Source organism: Sinohyriopsis cumingii, chromosome 19, assembly GCF_028554795.1.
Source record: "Sinohyriopsis cumingii isolate HCF-2022 chromosome 19, ASM2855479v2, whole genome shotgun sequence".
Classification (NCBI taxonomy): domain Eukaryota; kingdom Metazoa; phylum Mollusca; class Bivalvia; order Unionida; family Unionidae; genus Sinohyriopsis; species Sinohyriopsis cumingii.
In genome coordinates, this window is record NC_142979.1 from 43,131,692 (window position 1) to 43,149,611 (window position 17,920).

Consider the following 17,920-nt stretch of genomic DNA (forward strand, 5'->3'; position numbering starts at 1 on the left):
CTCTCTCTCTCTCTCTCTCTTTGTCTCTCTCTTTGTCTCTCTCTCTCTCTCTCTCTCTCTCTGACACGTTCGCTCTTCAACAGATAAAAACAGCAGCAAACGAGGTGAAAACGTGTAGAAACGTGTTGAGTCTTTTTCCCTAAATTTTTAACGCTTTTTACCTATTGGTAAATAATGCTGCACTATATATATATTTTCGATTCATAGTCACCATGCTATATAGTTTTTAACACGAATAAGCCCCTCATTGATTGACGTTTTAGAATGAGGACGAGAAGTTATTTTATTTAAGGAAAAAGTTTAAGTTTATCGGGTAAGTGAATAATTTCGTCTTTGCGCATTCTTAGGTATTATGAGATTTGTGTCATGTAGTATATATATATATATATATATATATATATATATATATATATATATATATATATATATATATATATATATATATATATATATATGACTTTTAAAAGGAAACCCCAGAAATGTTACATACCTCATAAATGAAACATTAAAACGCAAAAATGAAGCTTAACATTTAACTATGACATCATTCACTAAATAAATTTCAGGTCCATACTTGAAGATCGATATGAACCCTTCCAAGGATGGGTAAGTGAGTTTTATAAATCCTTTATCCCGGAAAGTATTTTTTTATGTTTTTTTTATGGTTTTTGTTGTTGTTGTTGTTCTTCTTCTTCTTCTTCTATACCCTTTCTTTTGGAGTCAGATTTATCTTATTTATTCTCGTCAGCGTCTTTCTTTTATAACAGAAAATCGCATGCATATAACAAAATGTATCGTCCGTCCTGTAAAAACACAAAATAAAATGATGGGACACAAAATTGTTGGCTAATCACTCTGTGCCTGATTTAAATGTAAATTAGGACCTTTTTCATTCAAGCGGTTTAGATGGACGAACTCTCATCATCATCATTATCATCCCCATCATCATTTTTTTTTTTTTTTACAGAACTCTCTTCTAGAGCTTCCTTTTATTGTTCTCTCTAACTTTTCTCCTCTCCCCACCACTTCATCCTCATAGTCCACTACTACTACTACTACTACAACTGCTACTACTACTACTACTACTACTACTACTACACCAGCTTCTGTATTTAGGTACAAAGATGCAGTGCTGGTAAGTCCGCATAAGTTTATCGGTGGACCAGGGACTCCAGGCCTTGTGATTGCCAAGAAATGGATGTTCCGAAATCCGGTGCCCGACAGAGTAGGAGGAGGAACTGTTGTATATGTAAATATGACTGAATATTTTTTTAATATTGCACAAATCTATTATTTACATTGTTAATATTTTATTACCTCATAATTATTTCTTTACTTAACTATGCTGTGCGACTGTTTACAGTTGTTCTGTTTTTCATGTCACCTATTTTAATAACTGTGTCAGGTTTCCAGAGATGTTCACATCTATACGAGTGACATTGAGAACAGAGAGGAGGGAGGTACACCAGCAATCATTGAATCAATACGAACAGGGATGGTATTTCAGCTTAAACAGGTAAGACCCCGACCATTTAAGAGCAGTATGGAGTTCATAAATTGTTTAGTAGACAAAGAAGACCTGTTCATTACCTTGTTAAATTGATAAAGCTACAGTTCATTAATACGTTTTGTTAACGGATTAATTATTGGTGCAATAAAAACATGCTGTTGCTGCTGATAATGATGACGACAGCTACTACGACGATGATTTTTATTATCATTATCATCGTGATTATTATTATTATTATTATTATTATTATTATTATTATTATTACAGGCAGTGGGTACAGATGTGATAGAAGAAAGAGAAGCAGAGTTGTGTCGGTAAGTCTATCTAGCAAGGCTTAAAGCTTAATTATCTTGATCGCCCAACATTGTATATATTAAATCTGATAGAATCTTAGAAGCAATTTACGAGGCAGTTAAATGCATTTTCACTAGTACTTTATTGTAAGCATGTGTTAATGAACACAACAAAGATAAATCAATGCAAATAGCACACGTAAACGATTTATCTCTGCTTTTGTCAACTCCGCATTTACTTACATTTACTAATGCAGTTTGTAACAACGGTATGTTATATTCTGCTATATCTAACATTTAATCGAAAGCTTGCTAATGATATTTAAATTACAGATGCATTTACTGCGCATTTTGAACAAAAGTAAATTTCTGGATGCCGTTTAATGAATTACCAGGTATATCAAGTTGACTCAAAATATGAATGGCCTTTAAAGGCCGAAGCAGCTAAGTTTACGGAAGCGTATAGATGTAAACATTTACTGATTAAGAGATGTATTTCTCAAGGGATTAAATAAATAATTAATTAATGAATCATCAACATCAACGTGTGATGTTCGTAGGAAAACTCTAGCATAAAATATTCTGGTACATCTTGTAGGAATTATCACAATACTATTGTAAAACACTAATTTTGGGTGAGTGGGTGGGGTATGTTACAAAAAGTGGAAAGTAATAATTGTAATAGTTTGCTTTTACATTTCTTATATTTTTTTCTATTGAGTAAAATGTACTGATGAACCAGTAACAAGAATAACAACAATAATCATACAGTTTTGTTCAAAATTTGTCTCTGATTTAATGATATTGTATGAAACTTCAAACAGAAAGAAAGTCAAAATTATTCAAATCCCAAGTCTCTTTTTCTCCCCACATTTGCTGTTTGTAGTCGGCTCATGCATTGGAAGAGATAATGGAGTCTTTAAACGATTCGTATTTTGTTTTCATGAGCCTCCGTTTGCTTCTGTTATTACCGAACAGTAAAAACTACTTGTCCTCGATTGAAGAGTTATGTGTACAGGCGTATACTGTTCATGCACTACGTGTCCTCTATAATAGAAGAGTTATTTATGTACAATGACCGCTCCGGTGGCCTAGTGGTTAGAGCGTCCGTCTCGAAAGCGGGAGGTCGTGGGTTCGAACCCGGCCGAGTCATACCAAAGACTTACAAAAGTGGTACTAACAGCTGCCTCGGTAGGCGTTCAGCATTAAGAGGTTAGTGTTAGGACTGGTCTGCCTGGTGTCAGGATAATGTGACTGGGTGGGACATGATGCTACATGTCTGCCGCATGATGTCCCAGTGCTAGACATCACTATAAACTGCCACACTGCAGACATCGTAGCGATATGACTGAATTTTTTTTAAAGCTACGTTAAAAATCCTAATCACACACACACACACACACACACACTTATGTACACTATTTATAAACTTCCTGGACGAATTATGTATGGTGTTCTAGAGATATATCTTTTCCTTGTACATAAACCATCATCATTACGTGGGAAAATTAGACTCAATGGCACTCGGTAATCTTCTTCACAGATATATTTATACACATTCCAATTAGTTCGTACACGCTCACTTTACTTACTTGCGTGTTGTTTTCCTCTTACTTCGCGCCTCCAAAGCCTTTCCCTGTTCCTAATTTAATACTGTTAGTCCGTTGTTGGCGCACTGTATGTCGTCCTTTTACCATGCAATCTTTGGCTGGACTACCACTAAAACGATTTTCAAACATTTTTGATCTGGTATTCCTTTATATTTTTGCTTTCTTTATTAAAAATTTCCTGATCAGAACATTTTTGCATTTATTTAATATAATTCGTGTAATTTACTTGAAATGTGCATGTTACAGAATCTGGACACAATTATCGTCTTGAACGAAATGAAGCTAATACACGAGTCTGCATCAATCAATTTCCTGCACGCCCCTGAGTTTTCTTCCTCAATCGGAAGCACATTATGTTACTCATTTGTATTTCTTGCTTTTGCTTTAGACGAGCTTTGGGAATATGGAAGGACAATCCTAACCTTATTATTCTTGGAAGCCATTCTGCAAAGCGGGTGACCATCTTCTCCTTCTTGGTGAAGCACCAATCTACAGGGAGATTACTTCACTACAATTACGTGTCAACATTGTTGAACGATTTATTTGGAATTCAGTCACGTGGGGGATGCGTTTGTGCTGGACCATATACACACGTGAGTTAATTCAGTGGGGAATTTTTTATGAGATTAATTAAAAATGGTTCTCATATGAAAGTTGATCTTTATTACATTAGTAGGATTCTCCATCTACTAGTGTATCAAAACACATATCGGAGACTTTCAATAATGAGATAAGGTCAAGTCCTCGATGTTCGAAAACAGTTTTGCTCGGATATTTCCCTTAATGTTGTTTGCCCAAATTGCCAACTAACATGGTAATCGAGCAATTTCTTGAAACAAAATCTTCGAAAAGAGTGCATGAAATTAAAATGTCTTTCCTAGTTTCATGGACACAGCATCCCAATGCACCGTACGATGTTATTTCCAGTTTTTAGCAGGACCTTCTTGTTATGTACGATATGGATCAAGAATGCAGACGACAAACCTAGGTCTCATATTGAAGCGGGATTATCTCTTGTTACCTATCATGTTTCAAACATCTGAGGAACAACTGTGAGTGGCCTGGTGGTCTAAGGTGCTTGCCTTTTCAGATCACTCACATATCACATCTCTGATCTCGAGCTCACCAACGTGGGTATGTGAAGAAAGCTTGCCAGATGCAGTTGGTTCTTCTGACATTACCCACAATCCCTAGGGTTTTTTTAAAATACATTTTTGGGGACAGCCAAGATCTATTTTTAATATTTTCCAGTGACAAGGCGGCTATAAGAATCAATATGGGCCTTAAACATGATTGAAGTTCGCTGGTACCATAACAAATAGGCATACTTCTCATCACCACTCAGTGATGACGAATTTTAGATATTTATCCCTGGAGCAGACATGCTTAAATACGTAAGCCAAGTCGGCTGTTCATTTGCAGCCCAATTTACGGATTTGATATCCAATACTAGTCTAACTGTGACAGGCAGTCACCAAACAAGCCAATCCATTTTCAAGCCTAACTCAGAGTAAATGTGAACCACATTACAGATTTAGATTATGTGTGAATTTATAAACGCTAGGCTTATGGTACATAGGCTCACGTCTTCTACCTTAAACACTGACCGGGGAGTCAAAATACGAAACTATACAACGAGATTTAATCAGCTTTCTTTTCTGAAGGAGGCGGGGGCAATTGTGAAGATTATTCACCATTATTTCTTGTGGAGAAAAGAAGACGTATCTGATAAAAAAAGTTAAAAATGCTTGAGATTTTAAACATTTTGACGCATGCATGGTACGTCACATTTAAATTCAGTCAAACACGTCTGCTTCACGAGAAGGAGTGGCACCGAAGTTTCACACATAGCATATTTTTTGGAGATAGCAAAAGCGAAACCACAAACTGTTCGAACGTCGCTTTTTTTTGTTTTGTTTAACTCGATGCATAAGAAGAGAGGTGTCCGTTTTAATGATAACTATGTCTGAAAAGAGTCTCGATACACATTGATCTGTTCTTTTTATTAGGAAATAGAAAACAGCTTACCTAATCATCTACACATAATGTGCAACATAATATGTGTACTGTCATTCTTCAAAATTTGCTTTATTTACTCAATTTGCCATCTCGTGGGACGTTTTCTTTTTTAACCAGGTGAAAATTAATTAACTATAAAAATACTTTACGTTGGACATAATGAGTTGCATCATCTATAAAATTAGTATTTTATTACAGTTATTAGTTCTAGTGTTGTCTTTAATTTGCTGATTATACTCGTATAGCAGTTTACAAAAAAAGGTAAATTTTACTGATCCATTTTTCCTCCCTGATAGGATCTGCTGGGGATTTCAGAGCCAACTGCGAAGAAGTTTATGTGGTTCGTCTCCGAAAAATCGGGGTAATTATCTTGATTCTGCCTGAAATCTTCCATATTTTTTTTTTGTTGCGCATCAGCGAACATTAGTGCACAAGTTCTTTCAGTCACCAATCTAACTCGATCTAATCTAATATGTAACTCGAACATCTGATGTTAGTTGGTTGACTGTTTATGAACAAATGCTCTCATTTAAATTATAACATGCTTTGGAATTAATTTGAAGAAGAAGAAAAAAGATCAAATTAATCCTTGAACACAATTTGTTGTTTAGGAATAAATAAAGACAATCTTGGTTCTTAGTGAGAATGAAGATTGCATTTTGCAATCAACGATAGATTGTGACAATGCCTGACCACGTTGTGCTTGAAACAAGCGGGAAACCTAATCAGCGATTTTACGTGAAAAGAATGATCTAAGTAGCATCGGTGACATTTTGCATGAAGATCTGCGTATGCAGAAGAAAAATGCGTTCGCTGTCCTAAAACATTTTATTGTAGTAACTAATCTTAGAGTGAGAAATTATTTGCGATATTAAAAATAACTAACGTCTAGAATTTCAAGATGCGTTTCCTGCTTTTTTAACAGGAAATTATTTACCAGCAAGCTCAAAACGTTTTATCAACTTTATTTCCAGCATGAGTTCAGGGATGTATTACTTTTAAAAATGTGAAGAATTACATCAATTATGATCACCTATCTGTCTAATGCCAATTCTGCATATTCGTGGAAACTGAACTTACCACTTACACAGCAAATCTTTATCGTGATACCTTGCATATTACCTGATAGACCGATACACAACGTAAACGTAAGAGTGTCAAGATTTACCTCCGAGTCTTTATTTATTTAGGTCTGATTAAAAAATTGTGGTAGATAGATAGGGGTGTGATAATAAATTAAATAATAATAAATTAAATAATAAATGATATAAAGACAAAACACAAGAAACCTTCATTTCCTGAATACACATTTGCATGCACTATATAGTACAGAGTCGCTTTCTGGCCATTTCCGGAATCGTTTTCTGGCCATTTCCTTCAAGTTTCGAATTATATTTAATGTTTGGAAAATAGACCCAAACGTCTCTGCGCGTGAAATCTTTCCCGGTGTCAAATAAAACAACGCAAGGAAATTTATAAATGCCCTGTTATTTGTCGTGGAATTGAAAATTTTGTTTTCATGTAAAGCAGCTAATTTTCATTGTAGTGAACGGCGAGACAGGACAGGTCATTCAGGTTGGAGAAATAATGTTTCAGTATGTACCTAGAATTGTCCGAAAGAAAGAGAAAATAAAGAAGGAACAAAACATTTTTATGTTTAAAAAATTATTAAAAGAAAACAATATCTGACTGTCAGTGCAGTCATCGGCGAGAAACGTACACGACTATTCAGATTGTATGAACAAAAATTCAATATGCATTGAAACAGACAGAAAAAAGAACAAAAATATAGTTGAATTGATTTAAAATGATAAACAATTTATATGATTAACTTGTAAATATTAAATAGTGGAGTGCACACAACAATCTGGCTACTGATGTACAAGGTAATTCCAACTACCACCATCCCCCAATATTTTGAGAATACTCAATAATAATATTATGAAGTATGTTATGAACACTATTTTGTCAACAGTATATGACAAAAGAAAATTATAATATTAAATGATTATATACTGTAATTATTTATTTGGTTTATTTTTTCTTGAATTTTGTTCTTCAGGAAGGATATCACGTTTCCGGATTCTCCTGTAACAATGATGAGGTATTTATTACACGTAATGATTTCACATGAGTGACAGCTAATATCGTGTGGGATTTATGACATGGTTTAGTATTAGTGCCTTTTCTTCGAGTCTTGACTGGTTTTATCAGTTTATAAATTTCATATGAAATCTGTAGAGAAAAAATATGCAGGAATTCGTTCCCGTCAACTCAGATTTCCGGTTTGAATAATATTTAGATACATTGCATGTTACCCGAAATGTTGAGTGACGTCACGATTTATAACATAAAACATGTCATTTATTAAATAAATGTTTATTGTAATTGTAGCCTTGGAGACGAATAAATTACATTTATAAAGCAAGTGAAAGTATCGAAAATAAAAAAATATTTGATAAAACTTCATTTTTCTAGCGTAATGTGAAAAATATTTTTCTATTATCCATTATAAACCAATATTTAATTTTTAGACCGTTTTCCCTTTTCCACACAAAGCAGGAGCCATTTTTATCAGTTCTTATAAACAAAATAAAAGTTCCAAATTATTTTCACGATGCTATTTGTATTAAGAAGAGATGTTTATGTGTTAAATATTATTTATCTGTTGGCATTACATAAAGTGATTTAATCATTTTTTATTTCCGTATTATTGCCAGACCTGGGTTCACAAGGATAAACCTATCATATTTCTTTGACGACGAGACCTTGGATTTTGTAATCAAAGCAGTGGACATGGTTGCAACACACGGTTGGAAACTTCTTCCACAGGTACGAGAACGTACCGTGTATAAAATACATGCATATGTCTGCTACCGTACCGTGCATACAATACAAGCATATAACGTACAGTGTATACAATAAATGCATATGTCTGACTGTAGGTTAGCACGTCAAAAGAATCCACGTAAATGTTTATAGCAGTTGATACTTGGGGGTGGTGGTAGGAGATTATGGGGTTAGCATAGCAACCGGTGGATTGCTGTAAATAGCAATGGAAGGAGACTGATTAACGTTACAACGTCCAAACAACATTATAGTCTGCTCTCGGTATTTAAAAGGACACATAACCTGCATTCCTGTAGATTTAGAATTTAGTAACAGTTAAATTAAGCAGATCATGAGCCAACAAATTTAAAAGTTCGGATAAAAACGATTGCAGAGTTCTCCATCATTAAAGCATTTGTTCAAGCTAAATTTTACGTTGTACCAGACTAATCGAAGCACTGCTAAACCGTCTGTTTAAACGCCCAATATTAACATCAGATTAGCGTATTTCTCACTCTATATATGACCAAGGACAGGGGAAAAAATGTGAAGGTTACAGTAGTGAATTGCGATTCTCATGCCAAATATTTAAGTTTGTACCTTTTAAGATAATATTGCAATACGCATACATTCTTTGCGAAAGATACCAAGAATGTCATATATTAATGATCGATATTCAGGAAGCCATGACTAATATCCCAGATCTACTTTGCCCGTTTCATGGTAAATATATAAAAGATTTTTTAAATACTATTTTAACATGTATTGCTAATAAACAACGTGTACATTGCTTGTTATCGAAAACTCGACCCTACTGGACAACGTGTACATTGCTTGTTATCGAAAACTCGACCCTACTGGACAACGTGTACATTGCTTGTTATCGAAAACTCGACCCTACTGGACAACGTGTACATTGCTTGTTATCGAAAAACTCGACCCTACTGGACAACGTGTACATTGCTCGTTATCGAAAACTCGACCCTACTGGACAACGTGAGCACATTTTATTGGTAATATTAACATGAATTGTAGGTAGAAACAATGATGAGTACGTTTAATATTGGTTTTTGGTGGAAATTCAGCATGTAAAAAACAATGAAATATTAGACAGACGGAAATGGAAAAACAGATCGTGCCGTAAGAAAAAAGGACCCCACAGATTAATGTTTCGAACATATATACTCTAACCCGAAATCTGTGTTTCTGCTGCATATTTTTCTTTCCCTTTATAATATGAGTGTCAAGCTAATATTACACTTTTTTTTTTCTTGTACGCATTCACTAAAGAAGAGGAATGAAAAATAAATGGACTGAAATTGTCTTTCAGTATACATTTAATCCCTACACGGGTACGTGGCGCAACAAAGAGTGGCTCAAGGAAGACGAAAACAGTTATCACAGTTTGAGGGACATCAGTTACGATAATTCTGGTGTCTTGGTTGCTCACAGAAAACCTCCCAAGCAGGCGTCTGATATCTCGTTTCAGGTTGGTCATTCCTATTAACACCATATAAAATTTCTGGGCGTGAACTTTCAATAAAGAAAAACATGGAATGCTGTATGTGACCACACGGAAAGATTTTTCTAAAGCTAAACGAACATTCTTTCTACTTGAAATAAATAAATAAATAAATAAACATTTTATAATTTTGCTCTGGACAAATTTTACGACTTTATATATCATGCCGTTGCCAGTTATATTCGTCGTGTTTATTTCGTGTGCGATCAAATCAAACTAATGTAGCGAATACTTTGAAGGATGGTTTCAGGAAAAGGAACCCGACACGTATCCTGGCCAACCTTTGCTAACAGTTTCTTGTGCCTGAAGTTTGACCTTGCAGATTTATCTACAATTTGTTCAGAGACCCTGTGAACGGACTATCTGGGTCGTTTGCATCGTTTTATAAATCTGCTATGGATGGACTAATAAAAAAAGGTGTAATGATCGATTAAAATATAGTATGAAAAGTTAGTTATTGCAACCTAAATCGTTAAGCCAAGGCCACGTAGTGTATTTGCGCTTTATATACTTGATAATAGCATTGCAGAATCCGTGATCTTTACAGGATACGATGAAGAGAGCGGAGAGCATTTTGAAAGCTGATGGAAAGAGCATCGATGTAAGTACTGCAACCTAAGCTGTATATGCCAATTCTAAATCCACTGTCTAATCATAATTAATCATTGATCAAATCGAAATAAGATTTTTGAGTGATAATAAACTCTTATTATATGCTTTTAAAGACAATATTGTGTGTATGGAATATAATTTGATACTAATATGAGGTAAAGATATAACAATATTTTTAAAAATCTATATTGGGAGTAAATTGCGAGTTTGCTGGGGAGTCACGGTCCTTCGACATTTGTACTTCGTTTTATGAGCGCCGTTTCATATTTAGTTGCTGCTACATAATTAAAAAATCGCTCCAGTTAATTTTTATACATGTAGTGTACGACGTGACTTTTTTCGGATATAATACTCCATATGTTGAAAAACCACGACACCCTTTGTGTTGGTGAAAAACAGTAACACCTGTGAAGAAAGTGACAAACTCAGAAAGAGTAAAGACAAAGAAAATATTTGTAATCTTCTCAAATTGTAAGATATCCTTTTGTGTAATGAATCCTTCAATATCTGGTAGAAGTTCATAGACCTTGCTAGATAATGACACAGATGTTCTTCGTACTTGTTTGAAGTCATGTTTGGCAGCATATATATCATTCCAGACGAGAGAGTCGTCAGCTTCTAGGACTCTAAATGACGTCATTCCACGTGACAAGCGGAGGCTACGTTGGTTCATGACACCACAGGATGCGATTGATCTTCTCCTAGACGAAGGTGATGGGTTGCCGAAGAAACGCACATACAGGATGCCCTTCAAAGTCCGAAACAACAGTCCCATCTTGGTTGGCTCTCATTCTGAACAATGCATTGCTTCATCAACAGATCAGATTGATGCGACCAAAAGAAAGGACAAAAAGATACGAAGAGAAATCACGCATTAAAATGCAGCATTCCCGTGGCTTCGTTGCAAGCTCGCAATTAAACAAATATGTTATTCTGTTTTATTCTTTATTTCTAAAAACCATCATGAAGCATAGTAAGGCCAAGCCTTGTACATTGTATGTTATATATTCATGAAAGCTAATTTAAAGAGAAGGTCATGTTGTTATTGTTGGTTTCAATGGCACATAGAGAGGATGTTTTGATATATATATATATATATATATATATATATATATATATATATATATATATATATATATATATATATATATATATATATATATATATATAATCGCACAAGTTTAATTACAATGGTTCATTTAAATATATCTCTATGCGCAATTGTTAACTGAAGGTACTTATCTATTTTGTTTTCTTCAATTCCTTGATATTGCTTGTAATTAAAGAAATGGAATCCACCGTTCAAATTCCTTCTTGAAGAAATAATTATTTATATTATTCAGTTTTGTCCCATCTAAATATATATCAAACGAGCTGAACATGAGCAAAATTTTATTAATTTTATATTTTTCTCTGGTGCTGCTTTTAAGTGCCTATAACAATTTTTCAAAAAAATAGTTTTCAATAGAAAGCAGCTTAATACAAAATTATGAGTTTGATATGGTACTTTATTAGAAAATGGAACTCTACCAAGCCCACCATATAAGTCCCAAAGGTAACATTAATAATTCAGAACATTCTCAACATAGTGTCAAATAAATCAGTTTCAGCACTAAACATCGTGTGTAAAAGTTTTATTATGTAACCGAAACAGAATTTCGCGGAATCTCTGCGCTAAATGACACATGTCTTTGGATATATTATGAAGCCCAAATGGAACTGTGCATCCTGTCTGGGGTTAAATGTCATTTTGTCTTGCTAAAAGTCACCGTTAAAAGATACTAAAATAATCTCATGAAACATACTTTCTTCTGTGTTTGGACGCTACCATTTCTCCGCTTGCCTCGCAATCCACTTTTTCTAACAAACTATACCAGTCTTAGAGACTCCTTATATATTATTGCGATATTGTTTTCGTCTGAGAAACATTTGTTACATTCAAAGAAACGTGTTCGTAGAAATTAAAACTGGATGCAAGTTGTACACATGCATATAAATTATCATTTTTATAACATTTATTGAGTCTTGGAGTTCTCAACAGATTAAAGTCTTCGTCATTTTTGAATGGTAGGTATTTTCGATGGTACTAAAGCAATGCCAGTTCTTTCGTATTCCAGTTTTGTTTGTTCAGAAATATGCAATAATCACAAACTTTGTCATCCTCTCCTCATAAAAATTGTACATCTTGTACATAGATTGCTTTGTATCGTACACTATCATTATAAGGGCTTCATATTACTATTCATTTTTAGCTTGACTGGTCGATTGCCATTAGAGATTATATTATGGCCTGTCGTAGCCCGTTAGCTTTCAGTTCCATATTATCTCTTCTCCTCTGAGTCAAGTATGAGGATTGTTACAAGACTTGACAAAACATTCATTCTTATGTCAAGTTAGTTCTAATTAAAGGATAGGGGCGGCAGCTCTGACATTGCCTGGGGGGCGGCAAAATCATGAATCCGTCATCGCAGCGAAGTATGAAATCCTTACTCTATCCCAATTAATACTTTATGAAGATGTATTTCCTGATCTTGACTAATCGACTTTCCCTTTGTGTACGAGCAACAAAAAAAAAAATAAATAAATGGAAAAAGTACAATACACTGACGCAGATTTGATGACTGTGAGGAACTCTGAACAAAATTACTTAATTTGAAATATACTTTTTTGTCTGGTTTGTAACTATTGTCGTCAACTTATTTTGTAATATATTTGTTTAATGTTAACTCATGTACATACATTTGTTTCAAATTTTATATAATTTATTTGAAATAAAATACATGTTTGATATTGTTTGCGGATCGTTGTGCTTTTATACATTCGGAGATTTGTTTCTAAAATATTCGATTACATTTGATTCAACCAAATTGGGTTACATAATTTCTTTTCCTTTATTATGTCTGCGTGGGTTCGAATCTCATGCTCGCTAACGTGGGTACGTGATAATGCTTGCCAGTAGTTCTTGTGCTGAAAAATGGCTTTAAAGCCTACAACAACAAAAATCTTTCCATTTTCAAATTATTCATATTAAATTACAAAATTATCTTAAAATCAAAGCTATCTAATAATTTCAAACTGCAATTTTGTGTTAGAGTATGTGCACCAGAAATAGCTCGACGAATGCAAACCATCTAACCAAGATAAAAGCCCACGTTTAGAATGCTGTTGACTTTTCTTCAACAAATTGTTATTGATTCTACATGTATAATTCCCAGAAAACTCTCTGATTCCTTATTTTCTTTGATGACTTCTCCTTATATTGGTGTTTATAGTCATGAAAGCGTTTCAAACCTGTTTTTACCGTAACCTGGCTGATATTTGTTCACGTGTGTTTTATTATTCTGTCTTTACTACTTATTTCTGTCCTTGTTTTTCTATGGCTTAAAAAATATACAAGATATTTTATTCCCCTACTCCATCCAAGGCTAAGTCATCAGTGTATGCACGCGGGTGTGCTTTCTGGAGGTTATCTGAACTAATTCGAGATTGTGTTTACCTAAGGTGACCCACATATATTTTGCAAAGATTCTCTAGCGTTGTCCTCAGTTGTTTAAAGATAAACAGCACTTGCAGGAAATTTTGATGGGAATTGGTATAAAATAAGCTATGAATGCGATTTTCATTTAGAAGGACAAATATCATTTTAAAGTGATTTTAGCTTTTACAATTAAACCAAGATCCTCAGAAAATAGCAGCATTGTTAAAAACATGTTGAGCGTTCGATTTTCCCCAGAATCAATAGCTTTATTATTCTTTATAGTTTTTCTTGTTCAACATTCTTATTTATAGTGATACATTATTAAATTTCTCATAAAAATAAAATATAACTGAGAGGCAAAAGACACAAAAAATGCACAACCACTTTCACAGATTTTACTCTATCTATCTTTACCTCTCAGCGTAAAGAGCCATCCAGGAAAATAAATGGCCATTTGTGTGTATTTGTAGAGGTCAAAACATTAATTGTCCATGATCTATGCATTCAGATAACATTCATATTAGATTTTCTTCCGGCATCATTTTTACGTGGGCAAATTAGATGACAAGTGTTATAAATCGTTGGTTTGAATACACTACAACCCATTTATTACCTGTATTAGCATTCGTGATAGTTTACAAGGCTAAAGACTCTGTCAATATTTTCATAGAGCCAGAACCCACAGGCAACAGCTCTGTATTTTATTGCAGACATGTTTAAAATATTGTCACATCTGCAGGAAGTAGGCATGCCTACGCTTCTTGACCTATATTTCTTTACGCAAATAAGACAGCTTAATCGGGATCTAATTCCATTTCCAGAATTGCAGACGAGGTTTTACTTCCTCGCTTTAACGGATCATTTCAACCTAACAAAATCTTTCTAAGGGGACATTACACACACACACACACACACACACACACACACACACGAACACACACACATATTAACTGGAATACGATCTGGACATTATGTAAAAAATATTTCGGAAATAGTTTTAAATGAATGAAGAAAATTAGCATGAGGAAAAATGTTGCCTATACCTAAACCAGTGTATATATTACTTCTACTGCAACTATTGTTACAACCAGAAAATTGTCATAAACCTAGTTTCCCCTCCATTCATCCATCCATACACTAGTCCTTCGTACCATCGACTATACCTACCTACCACACCAACTTGCAGACCGTTCCTGTGGCCTAGTGATCAGAACGTCAGCCTCAGATGCGCGAGGTCGCGGGTTCGAACCGCGGCAGAGTCATACCAAAGACTTATAAAAATGGTACTGACAACTGTCTCGCTTGGCGCTCAGCATTAAGAGGTAAGCATTAGGACTGGTTAGGCCTGGTGTCATAATAATGTGACTGGCTGTGAGATGATTCCACATGTCTGCGGCATGATGCACCAGTACTAGACATCACGGGGCCCCGAGTGGCCAAGTGGTCTAAAGAGCTCTCCGTTACGGATTACTGCCATCTCACCTCTGTCTGCGTGGGTTCGAGTCTAGGATTCGGCCAATGTGGGTATGTGAGAAAGCTTGCCAGTAGCTTCTCGTGGGTCGGTGGTTCTTCCCGGGGTTTTCCAGCGTTCTTCCTCCACCATTAATACTGGACGCCATGTATAGCCTATCGTGTGCTGAAAAATGGCGTTAAACCCTACAACAACAACAACTAGACATCACTATAAATTGCCACACTGCGGACATCATAGCGATATGACTGAAAAATTGTTAAAGCTACGTTAAAAATCCAACACACACACACACACACACATTACCAACCTGCAAACATAGAAATAATAAAAATTAATAATAATAATAATAATAATAATAATAATAATAATAATAATAATAATAATAATAATAATGTGTGTGTGTTTGGGAAAATGACTTTACTGGTTCCCGGGGGACGTGCGATACAATCTGTGTTTGTAGGGTAATGGATCTTTTGAACTCAAATGGTTTAGATGACCACATAAATTGGACAACAGTAGCAACATCACAAGGGATATGTCGACATCAGATGAGTGGAAATATGGAGATTGATTATGTCTTTACTGTAAACTATTCAGTACGTTAAGAGTGTGTAAATAGTCATACATTTCTAGTTCGTAACCTGAACGAAGATAACAGACGGCTATTATTCAATAAAATTGAACTTAATGGACATCGATAAATCTATGACAAAACGTGGTCAAAACATATGATATCGGAGGTCACGACTAGAGGTGTAGGCGAAAGATAGCATTCAACATTGTAAATATTTATCTTAAAATCTCGTTCAAGTTAGAGCAAAAGAATGCACAAGTGACGTATGCGATCTTGTTTCGCTTTAGATTTTATTTTATCTAGAATATGTAAAAATTCTTGGATATTTTAAATTGAAAACTGGAAACATTTCTAGCATTCTGTATTCGTGGCTATAATGCCACTCAGTTTGTAATGCGGTTTAGAGTTGTAAATGCACGAATAAACAAATGAAAAGCGTCGAAAATAGATACGGAAAGGACGAGGATACATATCATGTAAACATACAGTGAACGTCAGAAAAACGTCGAAATGTTTAACTGTGCTAAGTAGGTCCAATTTAATTCTCGTGGTTTGAAATTATATACATTTTTCACGCATAATTTTTCTTCACAGATAATCTTTGGTTTTGGACAACACCTTATGTCTGTTTACGGGAAGTCAGGAAAGAAAAAGTCGCGTCATATCAACACCCCCACCAGACACATTCAGATATATAGAATACGCACTTGTTTCCATCTTCGCTATCCAAGGGTAGTCTATCCTCGTTTTGGAACATGTGCACTCTTGCCGATAAAGAGTCCCTGTCCATAGCAAGTGAAGTCAATTAACTTGTGAGATAACTCGTTACGTCAATCATTAAGTTATTTAATGCGACGATTTACTAGATTTACACATGTATTGACTAAGGTTGCTTGGAGACGTGTCATTGTGTAAGGAGGCCGCTATGAGTATTCCTAACAATACCCCAATGTAAACGTCAGGAGGGATCCGACTGAATTTTTATTTTTTTATTTTTTTATTTTTTATTTTAGTAGTATACAGTCAGATATGGCACAGTTAATACAATTTCAGCCTGCTAAATGTGCCAAGGATTGATGTGGAACCAAGTGGACCGACGTCCCTTACCAGCCAAGGTGCCCTTTTACGTGTCGTGATACACTAGCAAGTGAGGTTTAGCTGAACAATTTCAGCTGGGGCGGCGAAAATCATCCCATGGTCACCTTACAATCTAAACATTTCTGGTTATCAATGTATCACTTAGTCTAAGGACAATAAATAATGCACAAACAGAAAAAGACCACACACACACACACACACACACACACACACACACACACATGCATCTTGCACGCAATCTCTTTTGACACAAATTAGATAGGCTGACACAAGTGTAGAGTGTACAGGGGACGTAGACTTCGCAATATTACATTATTAGTTCCTGTTTACCGCATGGCACAAACTACAAGTTCATGATGGAGGTCCATTTTTGAAGAAATTGCTTCTCTGTTTTGCGTAACTTAGCAACATATTTTTCAATGTTCTTATGTGCTTCAACTATTTGCTTAAAAAACATAAATGGAAGGATTTTGCATGTTGAATTTGCAACTGTAAATACAATATTTTGCCAAAAGAAGCAAGAGATTACACAACTTGTCCAATTTTTCACGTCCTACAAACATTGATTTGTTTGGGACAAATGGACAATATTTAGATAATAAGATGGAAAAAATTATGTAAAAGAATATCAACACTTTGAAGTAATATTGCAGTCGTATAATAGGTGTTCAAAATAATTTCGTTCTCACTCTTACAGAAAGTACATATGTCGTCATCTAATATGTTAATTCTTTTCAAAAAGTTATTAGTGACATTTATTATAAGAATTAAATTAAAAATAAAAGAGATCAACTTTATATCCTCAGTACAAAGCTTCGCCTGGCTATAAATCTTAGACCACTCCTCACTCCTTTTACTATTATCTAATAACTGCATCAACGTTTTTTGTTTGGCAGTGTGT

At 34.7% G+C, this 17,920-nt stretch overlaps 1 protein-coding gene across 2 annotated transcripts in view; it reads left to right on the plus strand.

Annotated features, from left to right (window-relative positions):
• The window catches only part of LOC149775582 (uncharacterized), a 53,871-nt gene extending 40,681 nt beyond the window's left edge, over positions 1-13,190 (plus strand). For both annotated transcript variants that reach the window (XM_089943619.1, XM_089943620.1), the window contains exons 10-20: positions 567-606; positions 1,117-1,249; positions 1,406-1,516; positions 1,778-1,824; positions 3,802-4,006; positions 5,729-5,793; positions 7,495-7,536; positions 8,153-8,264; positions 9,592-9,750; positions 10,331-10,384; positions 10,995-13,190. In XM_089943619.1, the coding sequence (XP_089799745.1) occupies positions 567-606; positions 1,117-1,249; positions 1,406-1,516; positions 1,778-1,824; positions 3,802-4,006; positions 5,729-5,793; positions 7,495-7,536; positions 8,153-8,264; positions 9,592-9,750; positions 10,331-10,384; positions 10,995-11,273 (1,247 nt within the window). In that variant the 3' untranslated portion in view covers positions 11,274-13,190. The remainder of the gene's footprint in view (positions 1-566; positions 607-1,116; positions 1,250-1,405; positions 1,517-1,777; positions 1,825-3,801; positions 4,007-5,728; positions 5,794-7,494; positions 7,537-8,152; positions 8,265-9,591; positions 9,751-10,330; positions 10,385-10,994) is intronic.
• Positions 13,191-17,920: the final 4,730 nt, after the last annotated feature.